Source organism: Zonotrichia albicollis, chromosome 1, assembly GCF_047830755.1.
Source record: "Zonotrichia albicollis isolate bZonAlb1 chromosome 1, bZonAlb1.hap1, whole genome shotgun sequence".
In the NCBI taxonomy this organism is placed as follows: Eukaryota; Metazoa; Chordata; class Aves; order Passeriformes; family Passerellidae; genus Zonotrichia; species Zonotrichia albicollis.
In genome coordinates, this window is record NC_133819.1 from 70,045,568 (window position 1) to 70,071,756 (window position 26,189).

Consider the following 26,189-nt stretch of genomic DNA (forward strand, 5'->3'; position numbering starts at 1 on the left):
AGAAACGTAGTACAACAAGAGGCTGTAATTAACGATGCAATGCCCACTACAAGTTGCTATTGGAGGGACTGGGACAAGCTTACTACTTTTCCCCCTGAAAGGGTTCCAGTTTCCTGTAATTTTGTTTTCCATTGACTGCTCTGGTGATCTTGGCTGACCACCAGGTTTGCGCCAAAGCTGGTTCCATTTCTGACCCTGCAGAATTTGCAGCATGTGGAACTGCCTGGTCTTCTTGATACCCTTGCTGTGTGTGAGTTTAGGGTCTGAGCAGCTCCTAAAGCACCTTTACACTCACAAGTTTAGGGCACTAAATGGGATTTTATCCAAGGGTGCTGAGGGAGCTGGGGCACTAAGCTGGTCCCCATCGTTTATTATCAGTACTTTGGGAGCTGGAGAGGAGGAGCTGGAGAGGAGACTCAAGGGTGACTTTATCACTCTACAATTGCCTGAAAGGAGGCTGAAGCCAGATGGGATCGGCCTTTTCTCCCAGGTAACCAGCGACAGAATGAGAGGACGTAGCCTCAACCAGCACCAGGAGAGCTTCAGGCTGGACATTACAAAGAATTTCTTCACGGAAAGAGAAGACATTGGAATGGGCTGTCCAGGGAGGTGGTGCCATCACCATCCCTGGAGGCGTTCAAGTGCGCGAGGTTCATCTAGTTCACTTGGTGCCATGGTTTAGCTGGCAAGGTGGTGTTCGGTCACAGGTTGGACTCGGTGATCTCAGAGGTCTTCTCCGACCTCAAGGATCCCGTAATTCTCGAGTGCCACACACGGCAGGGCCCGCCTGCTTTTAGCGACAGAGCGGAGCTCGGCCCCGGCCCCGCCCTCAGACCGCCCTCTCCGCGGCCGTGGAGGCGGCGCTCCATGCCCGGGGCGGGGTTTGCCGTCTCCTCCCCTCCCGCCTTCATTTCCCCTGGTTATGGCGTCCGCGGCCCTGACCTTTGTCCGGAGGCTGTGCTGGCGGCTGCCCTGCGGGACAAGGTGGGTGCCGATCGCTGTGGGGCTGCCCGGCGGGGCCGGGGGTGTCAGTGTCGGTTCCGTGCCGGGGCTGGGCAGTTCCCGCCGCCTCCCGCCGGGGCTCGGCGTGCGGAGCCGCCCGTGCTGCCGTGCCCTGCCCTGGCCGTGCCGCTGCATGCACCGGGCTGCACGGCCCCGGCGTTACTGCACCGGGCCGGGCGCCGCTCTCATCCCAAAAACGGGGAAAATCGCTTTCTCCTAAACTTGGGAGACCCCCTCCGGCCCTGCCAAACGCCTCTAAGTATTTGAACACAGCGTGGGAGTGGGAAACCTGTGTTTGATGCCTTCCTGAGGCGAATATTTCGCCAACAGAAAAATTGTGAAATGTTTAAAAGAGTGTGTGTGTTCGGGCCTTTTCTTGTTTTCTATATTTTATTTTATCAGTCTCATAGATCATGTAATGATTCCATAAATGGTTTGGACCTTAAAGTTAATCTAATTCAACTTGCCTGCCAGGGACAGGGACACCTTCCACTGGACCCGGTAACTCAGACCCCCATCCAGCCTGGCTTTGACAAAACCAAGCTTAATTGTGTGTCCAGCTAATTAGGGCTCCTTGCTAAGACTGTTTTGGCTTTCCAGACAATCACACAGTATCTTCTATACCTTTATGTATTACATATTGCCTTTGAGCTGTTTCCAAATAAAGTGTCACATGCAGGAGCGTGCACTGCAGCAGCTGTGCGCCTTCAGAGTTAGCTGGGCAGTGGAAAGCAGAAGGGGTGGCTTGAGTTGCAATTACACTTGAAATTGTGTGATATATATTTTTATGGAAAATGGCTATATTGGAAATTCCACTGTGAAGTTGCTTGTATATGAATTAGAACCACAAAGTATGCCAATTCATAGGTTTTCCCCCTCCAATCAAAAATAGCTTAATACTCAAGAAAAAGCAAGGTGTGTTAAGTGTACTTTAAAGTAAGCAAGTATATATATACACTTGTAATAATAATAATTTATATACTTGTCATAATAATAATAATAAATAAGTAAACAAGTCCAAAATAGAATAGTGAAGCAGACATTGTCATACCAATAGATTTAAAGATGTGTGATACTCTGATTGGCAACAACATTCAGATTTGACTGTTGTAATGCACACTTTCATAAATGAAATGCTTTTACTCAAGTATCCCAGTATGTCTGTTAGGCATGAGCACATCTTAGCCAGAAAACTATAAGACATTTATGCATTAAATTGTAATATTTTTCACCCAAAGCTTTGTAAGAACTTATTTGAAGTAAGTACATGAACATTCTAAGACAGAGGGAGAAACAAAGAGAATTGTGTGACTTCTGCCCTCATTTAAAAAAAAGAACTCTCTATGCAAGCTTTCCCAGCTAAATGGTATTAATTTAATGTAGCTAAGTTGTTACAATGAAAGTGAGGGAAAGCAGTTCTAAATTGGGAAAATATGTAAAAGACTGGCCTGCTGATCATCATTAGGCTGGTGGAGTCAGATGTATTTGAAATGACAAGATTCTATATGAGACAGCAGTTCATAAATCAGGATTTATTGATACATCCTGAACATGGGTTCATGTTTTTAGTATTTAATCAGCTATAATAAAGAAAAATAGTGCAATTTTTCTAATGCTGGAGCACCAGAAAAGTGAGCCTTATTTTCTGTCTTAGCAGTATGCAAGAAGAATTTTATCAAAGACACTGGCAACATTGGTGTGCTGGTGAATTTAGGAAGCATTTTTTGCAGTCTAAACTTGAAACAAAGACTCTCATCCTTGAAACACTGAAAGAGGAAGACTTGTACAAATATAAAGGCAAACTGCAAGAATTGTTTGTGATCTAGGTTATGTGGGTCACAGACCCTTGCCTGGCCACTAGAAAAGCAAGCAGAACACACTCCTATTTTAAATTTTAAAATAGATTTAATAGATTTTAAACCTATTTTTTCCCTAAGCTTTGTCTTTTCTGTCTTGGTGCAAGTCAGTAGGAAGTTTAGGGAGCTCATCACACTTTTCTTACCTTTCAGGTAGTAATTTTTTGTTTTATATATTAAAGAAACCACCTTCTTTCCTTTCTTGAAACCTTGTGCCATTTGACTTTTGCAGTAGGTTTTTGCAAAATACTGGTAAAATCAGCTTCCCCTAGCATTTTAAGGTAACTTTCAGAGTCTTTCAGAAAGGTTCTTCATACCACCAGTGGATCTTGAATTTCTCTTTAAGGGCCAGGATTCTGAAACATAGCCACTGCAATAAGCTAATCTGCTGTGTTTTGAATATTGGGCTTAACTAGTCAAAGGAGTGAATAACAAAATTAACAACTAAATCTCTTAATGGGAGGCTTTCTGTGAAAATACTTGTTTTAATTGCAGGGGTTACCACATCTTGTTTGCTCATGCTGCTTTACCAATACAACTTAAAAGACAAAAGGTAGTGGTGAGATGATTGGATAGTTTTTCAGAAAAGTGTCTTGGTAAACTTCTGTCCTTATGTAAGCACACTCTTAAGCTGTTTTGAATGGAAATACACACAGCAGTTACAATCAACAAAATGTGATCCAGAGCAGCAAGCTGTGTGTAGCTGAGCTGGATTTCACAGTCCATAGCTGATATCAAGCCAAGGTGTCTGGAAATCCTGAGGATGGATTGTTGTGGAGCACAGCTTTCTGAACAGTCCCAGTTCTCTAGGACTCTCTTTATATGGGAGATGCTCCATCTTTGTGGTTCTTTTCTGGTCTCTTTCCAGTATGACCATGGTTCTTGTACTATGGAACTCGGAGCTGGATGCAGTAATCCAGGTCTGGCCTCACCAGTGTTGAGTAGAAGAGATTCCATTCTTAATTATGAATAAAATTTATTTTTTGAGGATTAGAAATATTGTGTTGTATGGATTCTTTGATTCTTTGGGCCTCCAAAAGAGCAGCTACTGTTTTTCTGGTATGGTGTTCTGATAATATTTTTTCTGGCATAAGGTCTAGTGTAAGAGGAATTTCGCTTATAGAATGGCCAACAATTCTTGAATAATTTGGTCCTTGTGAGCTAAGCGTTAAACAGGGCAAATTTTAAATTTCAAATATGCTGTCATTTCATACCATGATACACATGCTTGTAAAATTCATGTGGCTTTAAACATGTCAGTATAGTCAGCTTGTTTCTGAAACAAAAGAATCTGTGTAGTTTTGTGTTGATTTTCCTAATTGCCAGTAGAAAGCCAGATGAAACACCTTTATATGCAGAGGAAGAACTTCCAAGTTGTATGGGTTGTCTGCCTCTTTCCCAGATCAATAATTCTTCATGATCTCTACAATGATAGCAGAAGCCAGTTTGACTCTGCCTGTGTTGCATACCCACTTAGATCTGGCACAATTCAATACAATCCTCTGACCTCTTGCTTGGGAGATGCTGCTTTAGGTGCAGCCTTCTAAATGCTAAAATTTAAGCTTTCTACACTGCCTTAGTAAGACATGCCATGAAGTCCCTGGGTATGTGTGTAATTTCCATTTCAGATTACCAGATTTTCGTTGAATCAATTGCCCCAGGTCTGTAAAGACAACCTGTTGGTCTGTTTGATTGTAGGTGCTGGAAATACTGACAAAACCAAGAGCAGTGTGCTACTTTGTGATTAGGCCTAAAGTGTTTAATTCTAAGCTGTCTGAAAGAGATCTAGATTTGTGCAGGATAAGCCACTGGCAAATACTGCTTTGTTACTGTTTTGTTCGGTATTCTTTTTGTCCTCCCTTATTGTATCTGGCTGTCATGGGTTCAGGAGAGAAAGTACACCTCAGACAAAATTTTTGTTTCCTTTCCCTGATTCAGCTGCACTGAGGAGTGTCAGTGGGTGTTCTGAGGTGGGTGGAAGCTGCAGGAGCTGGTTGTATCCTTGTTTAGAAACCATAAGCCATTAATATTAAAGTATACATGTTCTTGCTCTCCATACAGCCAACATGATTTGTCCCTGCAAGCCAAATCAAAATGGCATTTTCCTTTCTCCACGGATTTTGAGTATTTATTCATAACTTTTTGTTAAGTCACCTTGGATAATGATGTGTAAGGAATGTGTTTGAGTTTGCTGCTCTCCAAATGCTGCAATAAACGGAGTGGTTCTCAGCAAATGTCACATGTATGAGCATTGCAGCTCTATATTTTTTCTGCTGACGTTCTTATTTTTAACTTTAAAGTGTGTTTCTGTCTGTAAATCGTCCTGCTTTTAGAGATGTCTTACATGGACTGAGCACATACAGGAGGTTCTGTCATGATTTAGTCATTCATCATGTCCAGCCAACCTGCTGGAAAGAGAGGGTTCTTGTGGAGATTTCAGGAGATGACCCTAGTGACCCTCCCAGCAGCTGTGATGAGAACATAAATAAAATAAAACAAAAATGTGTGTGTATAGAGCACAAAGATCAGATCACTTCATATCTCAGGGAATGGTAATCTAGAGCCTTCATTCTTAGCTGTTCTTTGATATTGAAAAAGAAACTATCAAGCACAGCTGAGCCACTTGCACTAAACAACAGTGATTCAGCACTTCAATTTGCCAACAGACATATAATTATCATCTAGTTTTTATATGTCAAAACAGTGTAGGAGTGTAAAATAGTAAGAGCTGATAAGGATTTATACACTAAACTTGTTTTAGAACAATTCTTGAAACATTCTAATGTAAAGGGGAAAATAATTTGGCTTTCATTTCTTTCTGTTTGTTAAAGTAGCAGTAAGTAAATTGCGTATAGAGTATTTGAACTGATGTTTTCTACTAGTAAGATACCTTGGAAATATGAGAACATTAGAAACATTCTTATTGCCTAATAGCAGTAAATTTTAGTTACTCCATGGTGCAGTGTAGTGGGGTACTTCCAGGGACTATGCTGGTGGAACAGGAAGGGATACATCTTAGGGATTTTTTAGGAAGGCTGGAGTTCTGTCTGCTGGGTCATCAACTCTGGCATGGTGTTGCCATGGTTAGTAAAACTAGGTATTTCCCCAAATGAACCAAATACATTGATTTCTAGAGAATAACCTCGATGCTGATAAGATGCCATGGATGCAACAGGGACTGTGAGCACACGTGCAAGAACTCTGAGCAAATGTAACTCTAAGCATTGTAACCAGCAGCTATTAAGCTGATTTATTAAATGCTTTTAACAAATTTGTTCTAACGTGCCATGGTCAGATCTGTTGTTGTCTCAACCCTTTGTGCCCCACACTGGGCATCAAAAAGTGCTGTTGTGGTTTAACCCCAGGTGGAGTACCATGCAGCCACTTGCTCACCACCTCCCTTCTCCTAGTGTTTATTCCACATTTCCCAGTATAAGAGAAGAAACTTGAAAGGGCAGACCTAAAACTAAAAGCCTGAAGCAATTTGCCTTTATTAGTGTAAAAATTGTCAAGCTGAGGTTGCTTTTAACATTATACACAACTCCTGTTTGTAAGAAAATCTGTCTATACAACTTAAAGGAAGGGTGCTTTGCAGCTGAAAGTCTAACAGCAGCAGCAGGCATTGTTAATTTTACAGGCACACATGATAAAGTAATTCAATAGCAAGAAAAGAAAAAACCAATCTGAAAAGAGTATATGGTGAGAAGTGTGTGTAGTTGATATGAATTTCTTTGGGAACAGCCTGTAATAAGATGGCATAAAGAAAGAAAGGTTTACCTTTCTTCTACAGCCAGAAGAAACTATCCAGAATTTATCTGTAGATACACCATCTACACTCTCCATAGCTCTCCTTTATTTTTCCAACATTAAAGGAGCAATGAGTGTTCCAGACATGCCACAGGATGCTCATTTTGCTTTAGCATTTTCAGGTGCCTCTTCTTTTTCCCAGCTCAGGTATAGGTAGCTTATAGGGGGAGAGTAATGGCAGAAATGAGCCCTCTCACTTAAAGCAGTATAGGAAAAGCTCTTATATTGCTGTATAAGTGCTTGGCTATGTAAAAAATTTATGAGTCCTTAATGTTACATTATTATCTGTTTGGTTTCAGTAGAATATAATCAATGGCATGATGAATGATAACTTGGGGAACCTGCAGATTAAAATTTTCTAATCATTTTTATGTTAACAGCATAGACAATAGCTTCCTCTTGTCAGCAAAATGAAGTGAACTACAACCTTAAATTTACTGTGTGCAGAGAATGCTGCAAGTGAATATGGAAAATGATAAATATTTTCCTGGTTACCAAGGAAGCGTGGTACTGCTAATGCTTTGCTCATTGTCATGATTATTTGGTAATTAAACTTTCTTTTAAAAAATCTTGTTAGAGATTCTGATATGAAGACTTGGTGGGGGAATGAGAGAAGTTGGGGTGTCAGGTCAGACTTGAGTCATTATTTTCGGATGGTTCACTCACTTTCTCCTGGTTACAGTTTAAACACAGGTTTCTATTCCCCTTACACGCTCATCACCTAACAGTTGCTACAATTGCCGGTGGTGACAAACTTTTCCACCAGCTCTGCTCCTGTGCTCCCTGATGTAGCTGAACTGATGATCCAAAGTTGCTATTCCATCTCCAGATCCCTTTTGCCCTCCAGGGAGAAAAATCAGGAAAATTTTAAGGGAGGCTCAAAGTGAGAGAAGTGCTACTAAAGGAAGGGGAATGAAGCCTGAAGCTGGTTGGAGTGGTGCTGTCCAGGCACCAGCAGGCAAGGACTGCCCCAGTGACCTTGGCAGGGAGCACGTGTGGTTCCTCGCTGTGGATGGATGTGTCCCCACAGGACAGGGAGCAAGGAGGTCTGATTTGGGTGCTCTCCTCCTGTGGGACTTCACAGCAGTCTCTAGGAGCAGCACTTGCTGGTGCTGGGGCAGGTGCAGCTCTTGGGATAGGTTTTAGGCTCCTGAAGCTTGTATAAAAATTGGAGGTCTGACTGGCACCTGCAAATCAGGTGTGGGTTGGGCTGGGAAATGTGTGCTGTGTCTTCTTTGCAGGGGTTCAGGAGAGGCATGCAATCAGAAGCTTGTTTTAGGTTATAACCAAACACTGGGCACCATGAGGTTTGTGGGAATTGATTGTTCTGTGTCATAACTAAAAAAACAAAAGTACCCATATAACTCTTCAAACAGCACCAGCAAACCAGAGTTTCATGTAATTTTCTCTTGAGATGGAAAGAACATGAGCAGAAATAATGCTGCTTTGTGATGCAGCAAAACTGTGTGTGGGAAATGGCAAGGGGTGATTGCCATGCCCTTCAGTGTTCTGCATGAGGAAAATGTGGAAAGAGCAATGGAAAAAATGACAGCACCTTGAGATCATGGCAAAGAAAGAATGTTGTACATATGGTCTGAAGTTTTATGCATAATGGACAAAATATGTTGCAGAATTCTTCCAAGTGACAGTTTAATGTGCTTCTTGCTTCTAACACAACTTCCTGTTCTTTTTCTTGCTTGTCTCCCTAAAGCTACTTAAAATAATGTAAAATGAGTGTTTTCCATTTCTGCCAGGAGTTTTAAGCCCATGTGTATCTAGCACCACCCGCTGCTTTTAATCCTAATAGGATTTTTAACTGCTTTTCTATGTGCTTTTTTTCCCCAGGATCTACTAATGTTTAAAAGGAAACTTGTACTAAGTAAATGGAAGATAGATTTCAGGTATATCCCTCCCTTTCTTTTGCTGAGTGTGTCTGATATTTCCTGTGCAAAGAGATCTTTTGACTTCTATTTAATCTTTGAGGAGAGTGCTGTGTTGCTTTAAAAATTAGAAAGTGAGCAGTCAGTATTTTACAAAAAGTTGGCATTTTTAACTCTTCTAAAGTCCTTATGCAAGGGACAGAACTACACAGAAGTGAGAGGCCTGCCTTTGACAGGCTTTGCAGTCTTTTTGTGAATAATATAAACAGTGAGAAATTACTTTCAGTGTGATTGCAGTCCTAAATTTAAGAGACATTTGAATGTTTATTGCGATAAGGGACATTTGGGTGAGCAGGTAGAGTGAGTAGGATGAATGAGGAGCCTCCAAGGAATCCTGAATGACTGCATGGCAGCAAAGAGATGTCTGAACCAAGGGAATAAATACAGAATGGTTGTCAACCTGCATGTTTCAGGTTCAGACAGTGATGCCCAGGATTTATTTCTTTTTTCAGAGTGTACAACTTGCGAAGTCCCCAGTGACTGGTCTTGCAGGAGAGCACAGGCGTTGGTCATGGACTCTGACTGCGCTGCCAAGTTGTGACTCATCTTGCTTCTGTCTCTCTGGTGGGAGCTGGCTTTTTACCCAGCTGGGGGAGGTTGCCCAGCCCTCACCACTCTTCTGTGGGTGCCTACGGTGAAGGTAATTTGTAGCAGTGGGGCAGTGGCAGCTAACTAGGCACTTGGGGCAGGGCAATAAACAGGAAACTTTGTGAAGGAAATTATTTCACTTTGTTGCAGTGAGTAGATGAGAAAGAGAAATACAGAGGGGTTTTTGGCTCCCTTTCCTAGGCTTCTTTTTCTATTTGGATTAAAAGCCTGTATGCCAGTTTCCAGGCTCTGTGCCTGCCTTGCATGGTTTCCACAAAGTCTTGTGTGGCTGCTGAAGTGGGGCATGGATTTGCCCAGTGAGTGAGCAGGAAGGACTCAGTGTCCCAGCAAGGGAGCAGCAGGTGGAGAGAGCCAGCTGTGGCACGCTGTGCTGCAGTAGCCTCTCCTGATTCTCTGTCCTTGGGACTGTGGCATCACCACTGTGCAGTGCCAGAGGTGGCCGTGCTGCTGTGCCAGCTGAGAGGTGTCATCTCCTCACTCTGTGTGATCTAATTGGGATTGAGGGGCTTTCTTACTGCTGTTGTGTGTGCCTCTGAAGAATTAAGTCCTGCCCAAGATGAATTAATTGTGAGATAAATTAATTTTTCCTTTGTGTTTTCATCCTTTGTTGTTATTTTAATAGAGAAGTCATTGTAATCAGCTTAGCCTTAGCGTGTTGAGAATTGACGAGCATCTGTGATGTGTAGGAAATGTCTGTAGAGATCAGAAGGCAGAAGGAATGGGGTGAATCATCAGTGTCCTGCAGAGAACTGAGCTGCAAGGAAGAATGGAAGATAAAAGGCCTTTTCTTATAAACAGACTTTATTAAACACCTAGGTTGCACAATTTCCTATTACAAATCAGTAGGTAAGGAGGAAAAGAAAAATGAAAGATGAAGTATTTGAAGCAGATAGATAACAATTGTACCCAAACATTTAACTAAGAAGCAAAAAGTGAATATAACCAAACAGCAAAGTTCCTCTGAGCCTGGACTCACTGAAAAATCATTCAACTTTTTTGATTCACCTGATTGTTTTCTTATCATCTAACTTCTCTGTTTTGCATCCTTAATAAGGAGTAACTAACTGTGACCTGCTGAATGCAAAGAAACTCAAACCAAACCAGCCTTAACCATAAATATGTGTGTTCATACCTTCAGACCAGCTGCTGTGGCATCCTCCTCTCCCCAGTTGCTCAACTTTTGTCAATTTATGATCATTATCAAATTGTATATAAAAGAGATTCTTAAAGCCTTTTTATGATAGCCAGGCTGGAGTGAAATTCAGATTGTCAAACATGGTGTAAACCCAAATCTCCATTTTTAAACACAGGCTCTACCTCAGTCACTTCCTAGACTGACAAGAAGATTTGTAGCAGATAGACAGATCATCTTGGGGACAGTAACATTCCAGTAATTCCAAAGATGGATAGCAAAATTGAAGGAAAAGAAAGCTAAACCAAAACAAACAACTACTCTTCCAGCACTCTCATTTCTTCTTCCTGTTAATGTGGCTTTAAAAACACATTTGGGATTAAGAACTGAAATGTCATGTTCTGGGACTCTAGGACAGACTAAAGAAAGAGATACAGTGTTAAAAATCTTGTATCTGTGTCCATTTAGGTGCACTTTTTCCTGTTGAAGGTATTTTTTTGATGCTGGAAACTGAGTCCACAAGTTGGCTAAGTAACCTCCTGGCTATTTAAGGGATGAATTTATTAAACTCTGACAGAGTCTTCTGAACACACCAGCTTGAATGCTGGTTACAGTGAGAGTTGTTTACCCTGTGTTTGTCTGGGTGCACTGCTATCTTAATAAAAGTTTACAGCTGATTAGCTTAATTAACAGAACTTTCTGTTCTTGCAGCCTTTTCTGATAGCCTGTTCCATTTTGTATTGTTCAGATAGGCTTCTTGCTACTGGCATAAGGTTTTGAAGCAAATTTTGAAATCCTTTCATTTTGAAAGAAATTCTGTGTATAACAAAAAATATTCTTTCCGTGTCTGTCATTCAAACTTGGTTTTCTCCAAAATATCAGAACTTTGATTTTATTAACAAAGAAGGGCTTTGGGTAATAGAACATAAAAACAGTAGGTCTTACAAATCTTTTTATAAGACATCATCTAGCTATATAAAATTAAAGAGGAATAAAATTAATGGGGAACAGTTCACATTCTTCACACTTCCTGCCTGCAACTTCTAGGCTTTCAGCAGAAAATAAATTTTCTTTAAGAAATAAGAGCAATGAGGACATTTTTGAGGGAGGCAGTAGAACATCTTTTAAATTCTCATTAGGTGCGTATAAAAAGGCAGCATTTCCATGATGTTTAAATGATTGTCCTGTAACTGAAATATTAACATTAAATTGATTAAGCATTCTGTCAGTCTCCGTTGCAGATACTCATTAATTTTTAAATGAGACTGATTATAAAATCTATCATATATGATGTTCTAACATGACAGGTGTGTCTGTAAGTTAGAATAGGGAAAGTTGCGCCTTTTATCTTTTTACTAGAATAGAGAAGAAAGGTTCATACATAATCTGCAAACGTTTTTAAAATAGCAAAAATGCTTAATGTATATTGCAATTTAACAAAAAAATAAAAGCTGTGACAACATGCTTTTGCCCTCTTGAAATAAATGAAAATTTTAAGACTTCTTAGCTTTTGAGTCCAAACTTTACAGAAGTAAACCTGCTTTTACAAAATATTATAGAATTGGGCTAGGTTTGCTACTTTTGGGGGATGTTTTGATGGAACTGCCTTTTTCTGGTGGGAAGTTATTCTCCCAGAATATTTTGGCTGCCTTTCTTTTTCTCAAGTGTCTACAAGCTGGTTTACTTACAGTCCTTTTCCAAAGTACATATTGAAATTAGTCTTCACTTGTGCTGCCCTGAAAGGAGAACCAGACTTTCAAATTCAAACGTTTCTCGCTAGAAGCACACCCACTTGAAAAGATCACGAAGAGCAGCCAGGCTGCATACTCATCTTAATTAATGGATGTATAAAGCTGCTAATCATAGAACCATTTAGGCTAGAAAGGGCCTTTGAGATCATCAAGTGCAGTACTGCTGAGTCCACCCCTAAACCATGTCACCAGATGCCACATAGACACATCTTTTAAATACCTCCTGGCATGGTGGCTCCAACACTTCCCTGGGCAGACTTTTCCTGAGGCTGACCACCCATCTGGATATTAGGAGGATTTTCTTTGCAAATCTAAACTTCCACTGGTGCAACTTGAAGCTGTTCCCTCTCATCCTGTTCCTTGTGAGAAGAGACTGACCCCCACCCAGCTGCAGCCTCCTTTCAGGCTGTTGTAGAGAGTGCCAAGGTCCCTCTGAGCATCCTTTTCTCCAGGCTAAAAAACCCCAGCTCTCTCAGTTGCTCCTCATAGGATTTGTGCCCCAGACCCTTTGCCAGCTTTGTTCCCTTCTTTGGACACCTTCCAGCACCAAAATGTCTGCCTTGTAGTGAAGGGCCCAGAACTGAATGCATTATTCAAGGTGCTGAGTGCAAGGGAATGAGATTTAAATAATTAATAAAAATTAATAATTTCCAAAGGTTAATTATATCACAGCAAAAGCAAACTTCTAAAGCAACTTTTTTGTGACTTTTAATACCTTTCTTCTTGTTGTTGTTCTGATCAGTGTTGTATGTAATGTTTCACATTTACTTTAAATGTCTTAAAAAGCAGTGTGTTTGTTTCTCCTCTAGTCTTTCACAAAAATGAAGTAATGGGATTTTTTTCCCCACTTACTCCCAGGCCAACTCAAGCTGTTTGGGTTCCAGCAATTCACCTGCACATGACTGCAGCCACCATGCAGGTCAGCCAGAAGGACTTCCAGAAGGCTCAAGAACAGCTGAAGCTTTTGAAAAAGGATCCTGGGAACGAAGTGAAGTTGAAACTCTATGCCCTGTTTAAACAGGTAGGCATAACTTGACTTATTTAGTTTGGCAAGGAGTATTTATAACCTGAGGGGATGGGCCTATAAAATTTGTTTGAAATACTGGCTGTATGTATTGTGTGTTAACAGGCTCCTCATTTTATGTGCTCAAATTGTGTTCCCGAAATGCCAGCCCCTTAAAACCTAAATTCTGAGGGAAACCAAACCTGGTTTTTTCGTGCTTTGAGTAGAACCTTTTTTCAAAGAAATAGAGCAAAATTACATCTATTGTGTGATACTTTCTATGTAGTAATATTGATTCAGCTTTGGAAAATGGCTTATGCCTAGGAAAAAAAAAGCAGGCTGAATGCTTCCTCTTAAATTTCTTCTATCTGCAGTCATCTGGGCCTGTAATATAATGGTGTTGACATTTGAAAGTTGATTTCTGGGGTTTTTTCCTCTTTTTTTTAGTATGGTCATTGTAGGCTTTGTTTGGGGCTTTTTGTTTGTTTATTTTTAATTCAAGGAACTGTTCCTCCACAGTTCAAGTGAAGGTTACTCTTTACCACAGCATGAAAGGAGACCTTTGCAGAAATAACTTTATGCCCATAGCAGGGCTTGTATTGGTATTTCATGAAGTATTTGTGGATCAGGACTGACTGCAGGGTCAGTACAGGCTGTGGCTTGTTATGTTGAGGAAGGCAGTCAGTAAAGACTGCTTTATTGATTGAGCTCATAAATGTCTTCCTTTCCATTCCTTTCCTCTTTCTCTCTTTTTCCTGCCTCATACTTGAAATATTTCTGTCCAATAGTTTATTTTTCTTCAGGAAAAGGGATTGTAGAATACTTCAGGATAGCTCAGACTCTTGCAGTTCAGCTGGTCTATGCCCTTGCTCATAGCAGGGCAGACTTGGAAGTTCCAAATTAATAGTTCCTATTCAAAGGTCTCTTCACACAGGTAATAAGTCTTTAACATTCTCTATAAGTATAAAATTTTCACAGTTTTTGTGGCTGGAGAACTTAACATGCGTGGGGGTTTTGGAAACCAGTCTCTCATACTGGCTAGGTGCTTCTGGAAGCCCAATACAATATTAGAAATAGAGGACACTGAAAACCTCACAGTGTGTGAACTGTCAGAAAATTGTCCAACCAGTATTTATTCTCTCTCAGAGTTGAATTCTGTATCCTGATCAGATAAGTATTCAGAACAGAATTTGTGTTTTTTACCATGTCATCTGAACTTTAATCAAAGGTTTAAATAAGTCTGTTTCTCTCTCTTTTCAGGCTACTGAAGGTCCCTGCAATGCTCCAAAACCAGGTATGCTGGACTTTGTCAAGAAAGCCAAATGGGATGCATGGAACTCTCTTGGCAATTTGTCTCAGGTGACAAAACTCATATTTTCACTTAGATACTTTGTAGATTACTGTACCTTGAAGTGCCTGGTCTTTAAGTGATTGGCTGATGACTAAAAATATTACATGCAGCATCTCTGCTTCAGCCATCAAAATGTTTCCTGCTGTATCTGTGCCTCTATCACTTCACTGCTTCACTCTTTGGAGATTTTTTTTGTGTGTTTAAGCCTAGTTCTGCATTATTACTGCCAGCTTGTATCTGTGTAAGAAATCTTAGGTGGTGACTTCCAATGAGAATAGTGGTTTTTTGCATTATGGTCCATTCTGCTCTTCTCTTCAAGAAAGATGGATTGAGCTTCTCACTTCTTACAACAAAACACAAATCTCTGAATTCAGCATATTCATAACTTTGTCATTTTAAACAGTCAGTCTCTTATGCTGTTGACTAAAAGACTAGAAAAAATTGTTATATTGAGAACCTCTCTTCATTCTTTCTTTCTCAATATATCTTGATATTTTTAGTATCTTTCATAACCTTTAGAGAAGTCAAGTGAAGCAAGCAGGGAGAATAAAGATGCAGAGATACATAAGCATTCCTTTTTCATGCAGGCTCTAGTAAGTCTTACTGCATAGAGCTGCCATGGTTTCCTCAGCTGCTATTAAATGAAGGAAACAAGCTTTTCAAATCATCTGTGTCAGTGCTGCATTAGGCCTCCTGTTCAGTAGTAGTTGCTGAGCTCAGTCAAAAAGAATCTTTAATATAGAGGAAGGGGTTTATATATATTTTTTTTTTAAAAAAAGAAAATATGGTTGCATAATCTCATGAGTACAAGATATTGTTCTGCTTTGGATTTTTTGGGGTGCATTTTGATCTTTTGTTTAGTTTGGGGTTTTAGGGTTATTTTTGAGATGGCCCTGCAGCTTTTAGGAATAGTCAAGAAATACTTGTGGAGAAGAATTGGCTCCTCCAGTTAGAGTAGAGAGTGGATAGACAATTTCATGTGCTACTCATTATGGATTATAGAACTGTTCAAAATATGTTATCCTTTCAAGCCAATAAGTTGTAGCCACCAAGTACTTAAAATTCTTCTAAATTGCTGCTTACTTTACAAATAATTAATTCAATTAATTAATTATTAAATCTCCCTATTTACAAATAGGGAGACAGAATTCTTTAGGCTTCTGTGTGTCATGTTAGGGCTAAATGAAAACTATTGTCTTCAAGCAATTTTAAAATGCCATAAGATCTATTTCAGTGATCTTATTTTCAGGCAATACATATTCTAAAATAAAAACTTTTGTTGGAGAAATGTCTGACTGGAAAGCAGAAACAAAGGATCCATAGAAATGTGTAAATGCTGGGAGTATGACAAAGGTCTCTCTGGTAATCTTAATCATGGGTGGGAGCACTCTTCCAGCAAAATAAATGTCATCATCCCAGCATCTGTGCACTTTTCATTCTGTGAATCTATTGCTGCTGCCTTTAAGGTGACTTAAAGCATGTTCTGCAGTACTCAAATACAACATGTTCTCCTCCTCTCCCCCCTAACTGGAATATGTTATAATGAAGATTTTAATTTTCTTTTGCCTAAAGCAGTCACCTTCCCCTTCCCCTCCTCCCAGGTACCCATTTTATTAGTACTGTAACTGATTTCAGTTGTCCCTTTACATAATCTTGTGTGTGTTATTTTCTTCTTACTTCTTAAAATTTCGTTGTTTGGTTTTTTTTTTCCTACCTTATTTTTAAAATTCTTGTCTTGTGTTGCAGGATGATGCCAGACAGAAGTATGCTGACCTTGTCTCAAGTCTGGTGTCTGCAGAATCTGCTCGCCAGAAGAAAGAGGCTTCTCCAGAGGAGGGCAGGCACGATGGCTATGAAACATTAATAGTTACTACCAAAAACAATATCACAAAGATAATGTTTAACCGACCTGATAGGAAAAATGCCCTCAACCATCAGGTAAAACAATGAACTTGGGAGGATTAATGATTTTGTTCTTTCTGAAGAAGCTACTTTAGTCTTTAAAGGGTCCTTACTGCGGGTTCAACAGAACTGACTGAGGCATGGTGGTCTGACCTTTGTGGAGGATCCAACAACAACCTAAGGAATAAACATCCAGTAAAAAATGAAATCGTTCAACTAAAATTTTACAGATTAGGCTTTTCTGTGTCTCTTGATTTCTTTCAAACTTAGTATAGGATTATGGTCTAGAGTAAATTAAAATAGCAAACTGCAGGAAGACTGGCCTGTGTTTTGGATGCAAGATTTGACTGCCATGTTGAGTGTAACAAAGCATTTGTGCAGCCTTTGGCTCAGTCCTGCTGGACCTATGTGTAGGTGATCTTCTGTTTCCCACAATTATCTTCATGAGTAAGTCCATCCTGTTGGAAGCATCACAATCATCCTGGTTCACAACTGCAGAAATACAAGAGCAGGGTCTTCACCCCACTGCTGCTGATTCTTTAGTATGTTATTTTGTCCACTTAAACTGCTGTACTGAAATGAGCTCTTTCATGTCAGTGCTTGTTCTTCCAAAGGACTTTATTTTGTCCTTTAGATTTGCACTGTAAGTTTTCAGTATTGCAAGTGTGTGTCTTTATGGTCTGAAGTACTTCACATGTAATACCAAATTTCTGTGCATGACAAATTTTTCAGCAGTTAAAAGGATGATAGCTAATCTGTCTCTTGAGTTTCTTGTTGTCAGTGTCAGTCTCATTTTTAGGTTCTTTTGCAGCATCACATTTGTACTTTGTTGATTTTCCTTTTATGCAGATGTACAGAGAAATTATCAAAGCACTTGAAGAAGCTGGAAAAAACGATTCTACCATAGCAGTTATTACTGGTATGTTTTATATTATACCAAGGTATAGTACTGACATGAAATACCTACCTGTGTTTAGACTAAGGTAAAATTAAGTGAGGAAATCCTTTCCCCTGTTAACAACCAAAGGTTTTCCAAAGTGTTTTGGCAAATTTTCTTAAAGCTGGTGTTTTAAATTCTCAAGCAAGCTTGCTGTTACATCAAAACATCTTTCTCATCTGAGAAGATGGATATGGAATACTCCTAAAGGCTTAATTACTTTTGAGTTGCTACCTATCTGGCCCATCCTCATTGCAGAAAAGTGTCTTTTTAGGAAATTAGCCAAAACTCTGAGTTTTGGCTGGTGGCTAAGTAGTGTGAATTCAAGGTGAATTTGGGCTTGAACCTGTTTACTCTGAGGTAATTGCTTGCAAATTCCTCTCCACTGTCTGCTTTACCAACGCCTGGTTCCCATTCCCAGGATGCTGGATTTCCTTTCTGTAGCAATGGCTGTGCACCTCTGCCCTTACAAGATAAGAAAGGCGATTCACACCACTGAAGCTGGAAAGTCTAACACATTATATAGCTGTGAGTCAACAGCAAACACCTCTGCAAAACCTTTCTGTTCTTTTTCACACAGTGAACAAGAGCACTGCAGTGTAAAGTAGGTCCCATCCTGTGAATGTCCTCATGGAACATAGGATGATTTAGGCCATTGAGTCATGCAGGAGTCAGCTTTTAAATGCTTCTTGCTTTTTTGGAGGTGCCTCATTGACTTCTACATTGAATACCAACTTGTCTGTTTCTTACTGAAGAATCCATCTTCCAATACAGTGATTTCAGTGCCGTGCTGTCAGTCTTATCCTTAGACTACTGTGCCTTTTTCTAAATAGATCCTAAAAATGTGGAACTCTACCATATATTAAATAGGTTATTCTGTCTCCTTTTGATTTCTTCATCGGTTTGAAGGTGGGTGAAGGGAGATGAACCAGCTTACATTTTCATTGTCCTGTTTAAAAAAAAAGTTTATCACATCTAATTGTTTGAATAGTTGCAAATTGACAGAAAAACCCCAAGAAAGTGTGCAGGGAAAGAAATAAAATATTTTTTCCATCTGACAGTAACAGAAAAAAAAGAAAATTAATTTTCCCCATGAAATATTTCACAGCTAGCATTCTTTGGCTTTTACTGATTGTTTTTTTCAACAAATTGACAGTCAAAACAAACATTTAAACCCTAGATGTCCTTTAAGGTATTGTGTATATTTTGAGAAAATCCCTCTAATTTGTTAATGTTATTGGACACTTGGGATCAAATTCTTATGTAAATGAGATAAATGAAAGCTTCTCTTCTCTTTCCTATTCAGAAACCATTGGTGCATTTACTCCTGTGTGTTCTCTGCAGGAAATGGAGACTACTACAGTAGTGGAAATGATCTGAACAATTTTGCTAATGTCCAGCCTGGTGAAATGGAGAAGATGGCAAAAGATGGAGCAGTATTACTCAAGTAGAACATCTCAGTTTCATATGTACATAAGTTATTGTAATGGGAAAAATATAATTTGCAGGCATGGTTAGAAAACAGCAGTGGAGACCCAGATTCATCTCTTTAGGTGACTGTGTCTAAGGGCTCACCACGTGCATAAACACAAAGATCCTGTGGGAGGAAGTAGTATTAATTGTATGAAATAAATAGATTAATATTAGAAGTCTTTAAGTTCACTGATGCTAAAGACTTGATTTCCTTGTTTAGTCCCCAAAGTACATACAGATATAATGACAAAAAGATTGTTTTAACTGTATGTGAAAAAATTGTGGAGTTTTTGATATTCAGCAGTGTCTACACTTCCAGGAAATGCCAAAATAACTTCTCTGACAGACTTCTTTGAATAGAGACAGGTGTGATGAGCTTGTTCAAAATTGCCCAGTAATTCTGGGATCTTGGTTCTGCCTTTAAGTTTTAATTTACCTGTTAAATGAATTTATTTTCTAAGACCAAGTAGATCTGGGATATCATCTCACATAAGATTCTGCTTCTTTTTTTCCCTTACTTAAGCAGATTTTGTGTACTCTTACTTCTGTATGTGATAATTGCATCTGAGAGATGCTTGCAAATTGGATTGTTTCCTTAGGCACTTGGAAGCAAGTGCCTGTATATATAAACAAGTCTATATATTAGTGAAAAAGCTAAAATACACAGAAAATCAGCAGGTTTAGTTTATGTTTTAAAGATGAACTGCAAGTAAAGTACTCAGTTTTGCAGCTTTTACTTAGGTGAGCTGTCTGTGGATCACAGTTGCCCCTCAAAATGCTTATGATGGGGTGGGAGCCTGTTGGGAAGATGTTACTCAGCAGTACTTGGTGGGTGTTCCAGCCTGTGGTGTTCTGTAGGGTGTTGAGCACAATGCAAGGCCTTGTGTGCTTTATGGTCTTGAGCCTTGCTCTTGTGAAAAGTTACTCTTACATAGGCAGTGTTCTCTACACCCAGTGCACAGAGAAGCCAGAGAAATGGAGTTCTTACAGCACTGTCCTCTTTTGGAACATGTTTTGTTTTGAGAATGCATTTTACACCTCTTGGATGGAGAAGCAGCTGTCAGATGAAACAAAATGCTGTTTCTCAAACGTGTGCAGAAGAGCTCTAGGGAATTGTGTGCTGAGGTAGCACAATTACAGTGTTTGTGCCTGTTGGGGCTTCACTGCAGAACAGAGTCTGTGAAGGGAATTGCTGTCCCATGGGTGGAGTTGGGATGGATGCACAGGCAGAGGGCTCTTGTCAGTGTGCTGTATTCAGCAGCTGTAGCTGAAGAGGAAAACACTTCCATAACTTGATCACAGGAACAAGAAAAGCTCTGCTGACATGTACACGTTTGATTCTTAGTTGCTAAGGAAATGCAGCTGTTTCAAATAGTTCTTATTTTGTCAGAATTAATTTCTGAAAGGCTCAAAACCCATACATTACACAGTTTCTGTCTAGCTCATGGGGTTTGTTATGCAGTGTCTAATTACGTGTTTTGCAGTTTGTTTATATTGGATGACAAACACTTGAGGTGTGTCTCATACATCTTTCATCTTCTGTTTTCCTTTCTCTCTAGAGACTTTGTGGGTCATTTTATCGATTTTCCTAAACCACTGATTGCAGTGGTAAATGGCCCAGCCATTGGAATCTGTGTAACAGTCCTTGGTTTGTGTGACCTTGTCTATGCTTCTGACAGGGTAAGTACATTGCATGGCCTATCCCAAGACAGTCTTAAAGCTTCTTTCTCTGTTAAATACTACTTGATTTTGGGTAGTCTGAAAGAAAAGAACACTTCAGAAAAGTCTAAAGGCTTTGTATATCACATCAAGGAACACCTACCTGTATTAATAAACAGCACAGGGGTGTATCAGCCACTGATTAACATACATGGAATTTCCCATGCTATAGTTATGCTTATCAAGTTAATGACTCCAGTTCAGAGATTCTTTTCTAAGAGCCCCTCTTCTAAGATGGTGTGAAATGATGTTTGAAAGGGGGAGCAAAATTGTATTCTGGAATGGAAGTTACTGGCTGAAGTAATTAATTACAGATCACTGATGACTCTGTCACTCTCGACATATGCTTGTATAATGTGCATGATTTATTCAGTCAGTTATAGTCCATAGATCTCTTTTTTTTACTAGAAAAATGTTGGCTTCTACCTCTTTCAGCCCTCTCATCTGATCTTTTTTTGCTACAGGGTGAACCTATTTTTCCCTGTTTCTCAGTTTAAAGAACTCTATATTCATCCTCCCTTGAATGGGCCTTAGCCATCAGTGTACTTAGCTATTAAATATATCTCAGGTTTACTTTCTCTTCTCAGTCCTTCCTCTTTTTGAGCTGAACAGCTACCAGTTGTTCAGCTTTTCCTCATGTGGCCTGCAGTCACGTTCCTCAGGACTCTTTCCAATTGCTCTGAGTCTCTTTAAGCAGAGTGGTACAAGCTGGACACATCACTCCAACTTGTGTCTTACTGACCTGAAATGGAGCAGAAGAACTCTCCACATTCTGCAGGCTGTATTTCTGATTTGACATCCCACTGTGTTCTTTGATTTACATACTTGTGATCTGATCTAACACCTGGATCCCTTATTGCAAAGTTGCCAGTAAAACAGGTTTCCCTGTTGTATATCACATGCTACATACCAAGTTGTTCCCAACAAACTTTAATTTGTCCATCAGTAGTATCTTCTTACTCATAGCTCTCAATTTTATCAACGCTATTTGGAAGTCTAGTCACTTGCCCTGAACATATCATCTCCTTATAGCCATAAGTTAGTGTAGATTTAGTTGAAGTTTAATCCAAATACACATGAAATGTCTTGTCCTGTTAATATTATCCTTCTTTCTTGAATGGCTTGAAGTTCATACTTGAACTTCCTTTTACTTTGTGTATATAATCATTGATAAATGCGTCTTATTTTTCCTTTGTATTCTTCTAAAATCTCTAATTAGTTTTAAAGCTAATTATATTAGTTGCATACTTATCTGACATAGTTTTCACTTTCTGTATATTTGTGTTTAAAGTCCATGGCAAGCTCATTAATATTTAGAGTCTGCTGGTACCTTCCTACCAGCACTGGGACAGCTTTTGCTTGAACCCTTGGTAACAGTTCTTGGAGGATTTCTGTAGGATCTAACCTAGCCTTTCACTTAATCTTTCATGACAGTTTTCCTATTGCCTTCAAGTTTATTGAAGCCTTCTCAAAGTTGATTGTTGTCTGTTCTAACAGATTGTTCACTGTTCAGTTCTGACTTGCAATTATGGTATTATTTTGTATGACTCCTTGCTGCATTTCTGGCACAGGCTCTTTTTAGATTTGCTTAACATTTGGTGAAAAAGATTCAGTGACTAGAATTTTTCAGGAGAAGAATAAACTTGGTGTGCTTCAGAAAGGCAAAAATGCTTTTTGCCTCATAAATTATTTGGAATATGTATTTAATAACATTTAAGGCAAATGTGCATGAACATCCTTTCTGTAAAGATTTTGCACCTACACGTTAGTTTCTCTAAGTGCTGTATTGAATTAATGTAGCTCCATCAATTGGGTTGTTGGATGCGGAAATGGAGTTACACAGAGTTGCCTCTGGGGTGCACTGAGAGGATGAAGCAATGTTACCAGATGGTGTTTGAAGGCTATTATGGCAATAGTTCAGCTGTGTTTGGTGAACTCTGTCTCAGTAGAAGATTTAAAATGAAAATGAAGTCCTTGTATTTCAATTCCATGCTTTGATCTAAGGTTTCCTTTATTTTCTTCTCTTTTTTTTTTCCAGGCTACATTTCACACCCCATTTAGTCAACTTGGGCAGAGCCCAGAAGGATGTTCCTCTTACCTTTTTCCAAAAATTATGGGCTCAGCCAAGGTAAGAATGTCTGCACAGCCTGTGGGATCATCTGACCTTTGTGTGTTGGTATCTTGTGGTCTTCTGTCCATACTCCTAATTTCTCTGTCTATTCTAGAAATAAGGAAACTAATTTATAGTAAAAAGAAAAAAAATAAAAAAAAGGGGAAAAAAACCTGAAAAATGAAGAGACAGCAGAATCTTTTTTTTTTTTTTCCTCAGAACAGCATAAATCCTTTTTGCTTCTTTTGATATCCAACAGAAAAAATCTGGGTAGTTTTAAATACTTATCTTATATTTCATGCATTAATATAATGTATTTTTTTGAGCAGGGTTTAAATCTCTAAAGAGCAGAGCAAGTGCTTCATAGACATCCAAGTACCAAGAATAGTCTATAGTGAGACACAGCCTGCCAGTACATGTTCTAGAAATTTTGGAATCACTGCAAAAGTGAACAAACACATTTATGATGAGGTAATTTCAGATTGCAACCTTGGAGCTCTGCTCAAAAAGACATGCACAGTCCTAGTGAACAGTAGAAGCTGTAGGCCAGTCCCTAGGGATGGAGCCCAAGGGTTGATTCTGTGTGTGAAACTTGCATAACCTCTTCCTTATGGCCTGGATGATGGGACTGAGTACCCTGCTCAAGCAGGACCTTTGAAGTAGACAGTGTCTGGAGGTTCCTTAATAATTACAATAATAATAATAACCATCTATTCTGTGTTCTTTTCAGAGGGCAGATATTAACAGGCAAGAGAGTAAAATGAATGTGATGTGGAAGCATGCAGCTTCTCTGTCAGATAACTCAAGTCTTGTGTCTTGTTGAATCACACTTTATTTTTTTTGTATAGGCAAGTGAGATGTTGCTTTTCAACAAAAAGCTGACTGCAGCAGAAGCCTGTGCCCAGGGACTTGTGACTGAAGTCTTCCCTGACAGCAGTTTTCAGAAGGAAGTTTGGGCAAGATTAGAAGATTTTGCAAGCCTCCCCAAAAATGTCAGTATTTTTAATTTTTCTCCACCTTGTAAGCCTGTAGCATTCCCAGTTCTTCTGCTAAACCTATCCTGTCGCTTGGTTTCACTTCATCCTTAATCGAAATACTGAGCCTCAGTATATTTTCCTTCAAGCACAGATTGGTCCCTCTGTTGCTGGGAATCAGATCGTTCTCTTCTACTCTGTCAGCATCTAACACAGTGCACTGTCCACAGAGATGCAGTGGCTGAAAAGCTTTAAAAATGTACTGATTAATCCACCTGTGCAGTACCTCTGTGAGTGCCTTAGGCGGCTTCTTTTAGGTTTTTATTTTGGCAATATTTTATATTTAAGAATCTTACCACTGGTTCTGCAATATTATTATAGAGGGTGCACTCTGGGTACTCAAGATGACACTGAGTGGCTTTAATTTTTGCTGAACTCAGTGTTCCTGCTCCCTAGTTCAGGATTTGCAAGACTACTGAAGTCATGGTTCTTGTGTTTTCTTGGACAGGAGGAGACAGCTGTGCCAGCTGCTGGTAATGTGAGTGGCATTTGGCATGGTAGACAGTTCAGTGGGTTTTGTTTCTTTGGCCCATCTACCCTGATTATGAACAAACTGCTGGTTTGCTTCCCATGAGCCTTTTCCACCTTATTAGCAGTCTGGGGAATTAAAAGCAGCAAATATTTCCAGCAAAAAGGTTGACTAAAAGCTGAGAGATCTGATGTTAATGCATTTGGGTTAGGATTCCAGTGTGGGTTTTGTATTTTCTGAAGCATTAAAGTATAAAAAGAAAACTTACCTTCCCAATGTTCCTCTCTTTCTCCTCCAGTCCTTGGCAGTGTCCAAGCAGCTGTTACGAAGTTTGGAAAAGGAGAAGCTCCATGCAGTCAACAGCAGAGAGTGTGAAGTGCTGACAGAGAGGTGGTTGTCTGATGAATGTGTAAATGCTATTGTCAGCTTCTTCCAGAAGAAATCAAAACTCTGACCTTCACCAGTAGAGTAATTCACCACCTGGCATCACCTCATCACTGATAAACTTCCTCTTCAAATAGTAATTCTTGTACCTTTCCATGTGGTATATCTGTTCTGAGTACCAGGTCAAACCTGGTTCCCAAAATTAATACACTGTTATGTGCCTTGGATCCATTATGGATGTTTAGGTTGGGGGAAAAGGTTCATTATTCTGTAGGCATCAGTGATGTTTCTTAATAATACTAAAGCAGGTTGTCTTCTAAAGGAAGCAAGAGATTCTATAGCACTCTGTTTTGATAGCTCTTCAATAAATATCTTATGAATGATTCTTTTTATTTGTCTGGGGCAAAGGAAATACTGTATTAATGAAAAAATAAATAGAAATATTTAATTACCATTGTGATGATTCTTATTCTTTCTGTGAAATATCCTGAGTAAGAGGGCAACTAGTTCCTGGGAGCCCTGTTAATGTAATAATCTTACAAAAATTCACTTGACTTCACATTCAACTCAAAAGATGTTTGTTTTGAGCTTTGTGGGTCTAATCCCCAATGTATTTTTCCATTAATTGCTTCATTTAACTCCTTTTCTGTGGAAAAGTGTGATGTGTTTGCTTTCCTCATGGGAAAATGCAGCCTGTGATAACCTGTTGTTGGATGAAACAGCATAAACAGGGATGCCTTGATCAGTAGATGCCAGCATACCTCTTACAGCAATGGGAGATAAACCACTGCTCTCTGTGAGAAATAAGAATAAATCAACATTACTTCTAGGGAATGGAACTTGTGTGTGGTTTTGGTTAACTTTTGGAAAAGCTAAATCAGTGTCTCAGATCACTTGGAAAGTTCATAACTTTTATGTTCACAAAATGTTTGTTTCAAATTAACATCTTTAGTAATTTATACACATTTTATGGGTGGCTGGTATTAAGAACAATGAAGTCTGATGAACCTCTTCATTTCTATTTACTCCATACAACAAAGCAGCAACTTGGGATAATTTCTTCTGAAATACATTCACTTATTAATTATATCAATTATAATTAGACTGTTAGAATTATATAATTGTTCCTGAATGTTCCCTTCCAAGGCATTACTGTTGGATGGTGCCCTTTTTCCCAGTTGGGGAAATTAGGAAAATTGCAATATACAATAGGATTTGGGTCCTGCTTGGCACAGTGATACACACACCTATTATCTGCCTCTATGTTTGTATAGAATCACAGGTAAATAATCAAATGGACCACATGAATACCAGAGGCAAGATACCAGCACCAAGCTTCAGAAAATAGGGTGTTCTAAGCTTACACTGATCAGACCTGCAATATTCAATGATTATGTTCTTTATAGTTACTGCTAATACATCACCTGTTTGACTAAAAGCAGATTTGAGACCAACAATTAGAAATCCAAAGTCTGTCAGAACCATAAAACTCTGCCTATAAGTGATACACTCAGTATCTCCAGGCTGCATTATGAAGTCAGTTTTTGTGTTTCTAACATTGAATTTACAGTGAATATCCATAACAAGTGTGCTGTGTTGAAGTGCCTCTCCATTGTTCCAGCTGGATGTGAGCACTTCCATGAAGGTAATGTCATAGATCTCTGAGCTGAACAAGGTCATAAAAGGTTTTCAAACAGGTTAGAATTTATG

At 39.4% G+C, this 26,189-nt stretch overlaps 1 protein-coding gene across 3 annotated transcripts; it reads left to right on the forward strand.

Annotated features, from left to right (window-relative positions):
• The first annotated feature begins 825 nt into the window (after nt 1-825).
• Nucleotides 826-24,933, forward strand: ECI2 (enoyl-CoA delta isomerase 2). 3 transcript variants are annotated; one of them, XM_026790207.2, is made up of 12 exons: nt 844-984; nt 8,511-8,566; nt 9,058-9,245; nt 12,956-13,118; nt 14,361-14,459; nt 16,198-16,389; nt 17,203-17,272; nt 18,635-18,737; nt 20,323-20,443; nt 22,521-22,610; nt 23,441-23,584; nt 24,394-24,933. In XM_026790207.2, the coding sequence occupies exons 4-12, from the start codon at nt 12,996-12,998 to the stop codon at nt 24,547-24,549; spliced, it is 1,098 nt and encodes a 365-aa protein (XP_026646008.1). In that variant the 5' UTR covers nt 844-984; nt 8,511-8,566; nt 9,058-9,245; nt 12,956-12,995; the 3' UTR covers nt 24,550-24,933. The 3 variants fall into 3 exon arrangements, with proteins under 3 accessions (XP_005481757.1, XP_026646008.1, XP_014131349.1); XM_014275874.3 differs by lacking the exon at nt 8,511-8,566 and having other exon boundaries at nt 858-984; XM_005481700.3 differs by lacking the exons at nt 8,511-8,566; nt 9,058-9,245 and having other exon boundaries at nt 826-984.
• The last annotated feature ends 1,256 nt before the right edge of the window (nt 24,934-26,189 follow it).

Excerpts from the sequence above, each read along its gene's own strand:
- ECI2 (XM_005481700.3), top strand. The coding sequence starts at position 923 with ATGGCGTCCGCGGCCCTGACCTTTGTCCGGAGGCTGTGCTGGCGGCTG. Across the intron at positions 17,273-18,634 it reads TACCATAGCAGTTATTACTG|GAAATGGAGACTACTACAGT; the intron begins GTATGTTTTATA and ends TGTTCTCTGCAG. Across the intron at positions 23,585-24,393 it reads TTGCAAGCCTCCCCAAAAAT|TCCTTGGCAGTGTCCAAGCA; the intron begins GTCAGTATTTTT and ends TTTCTCCTCCAG.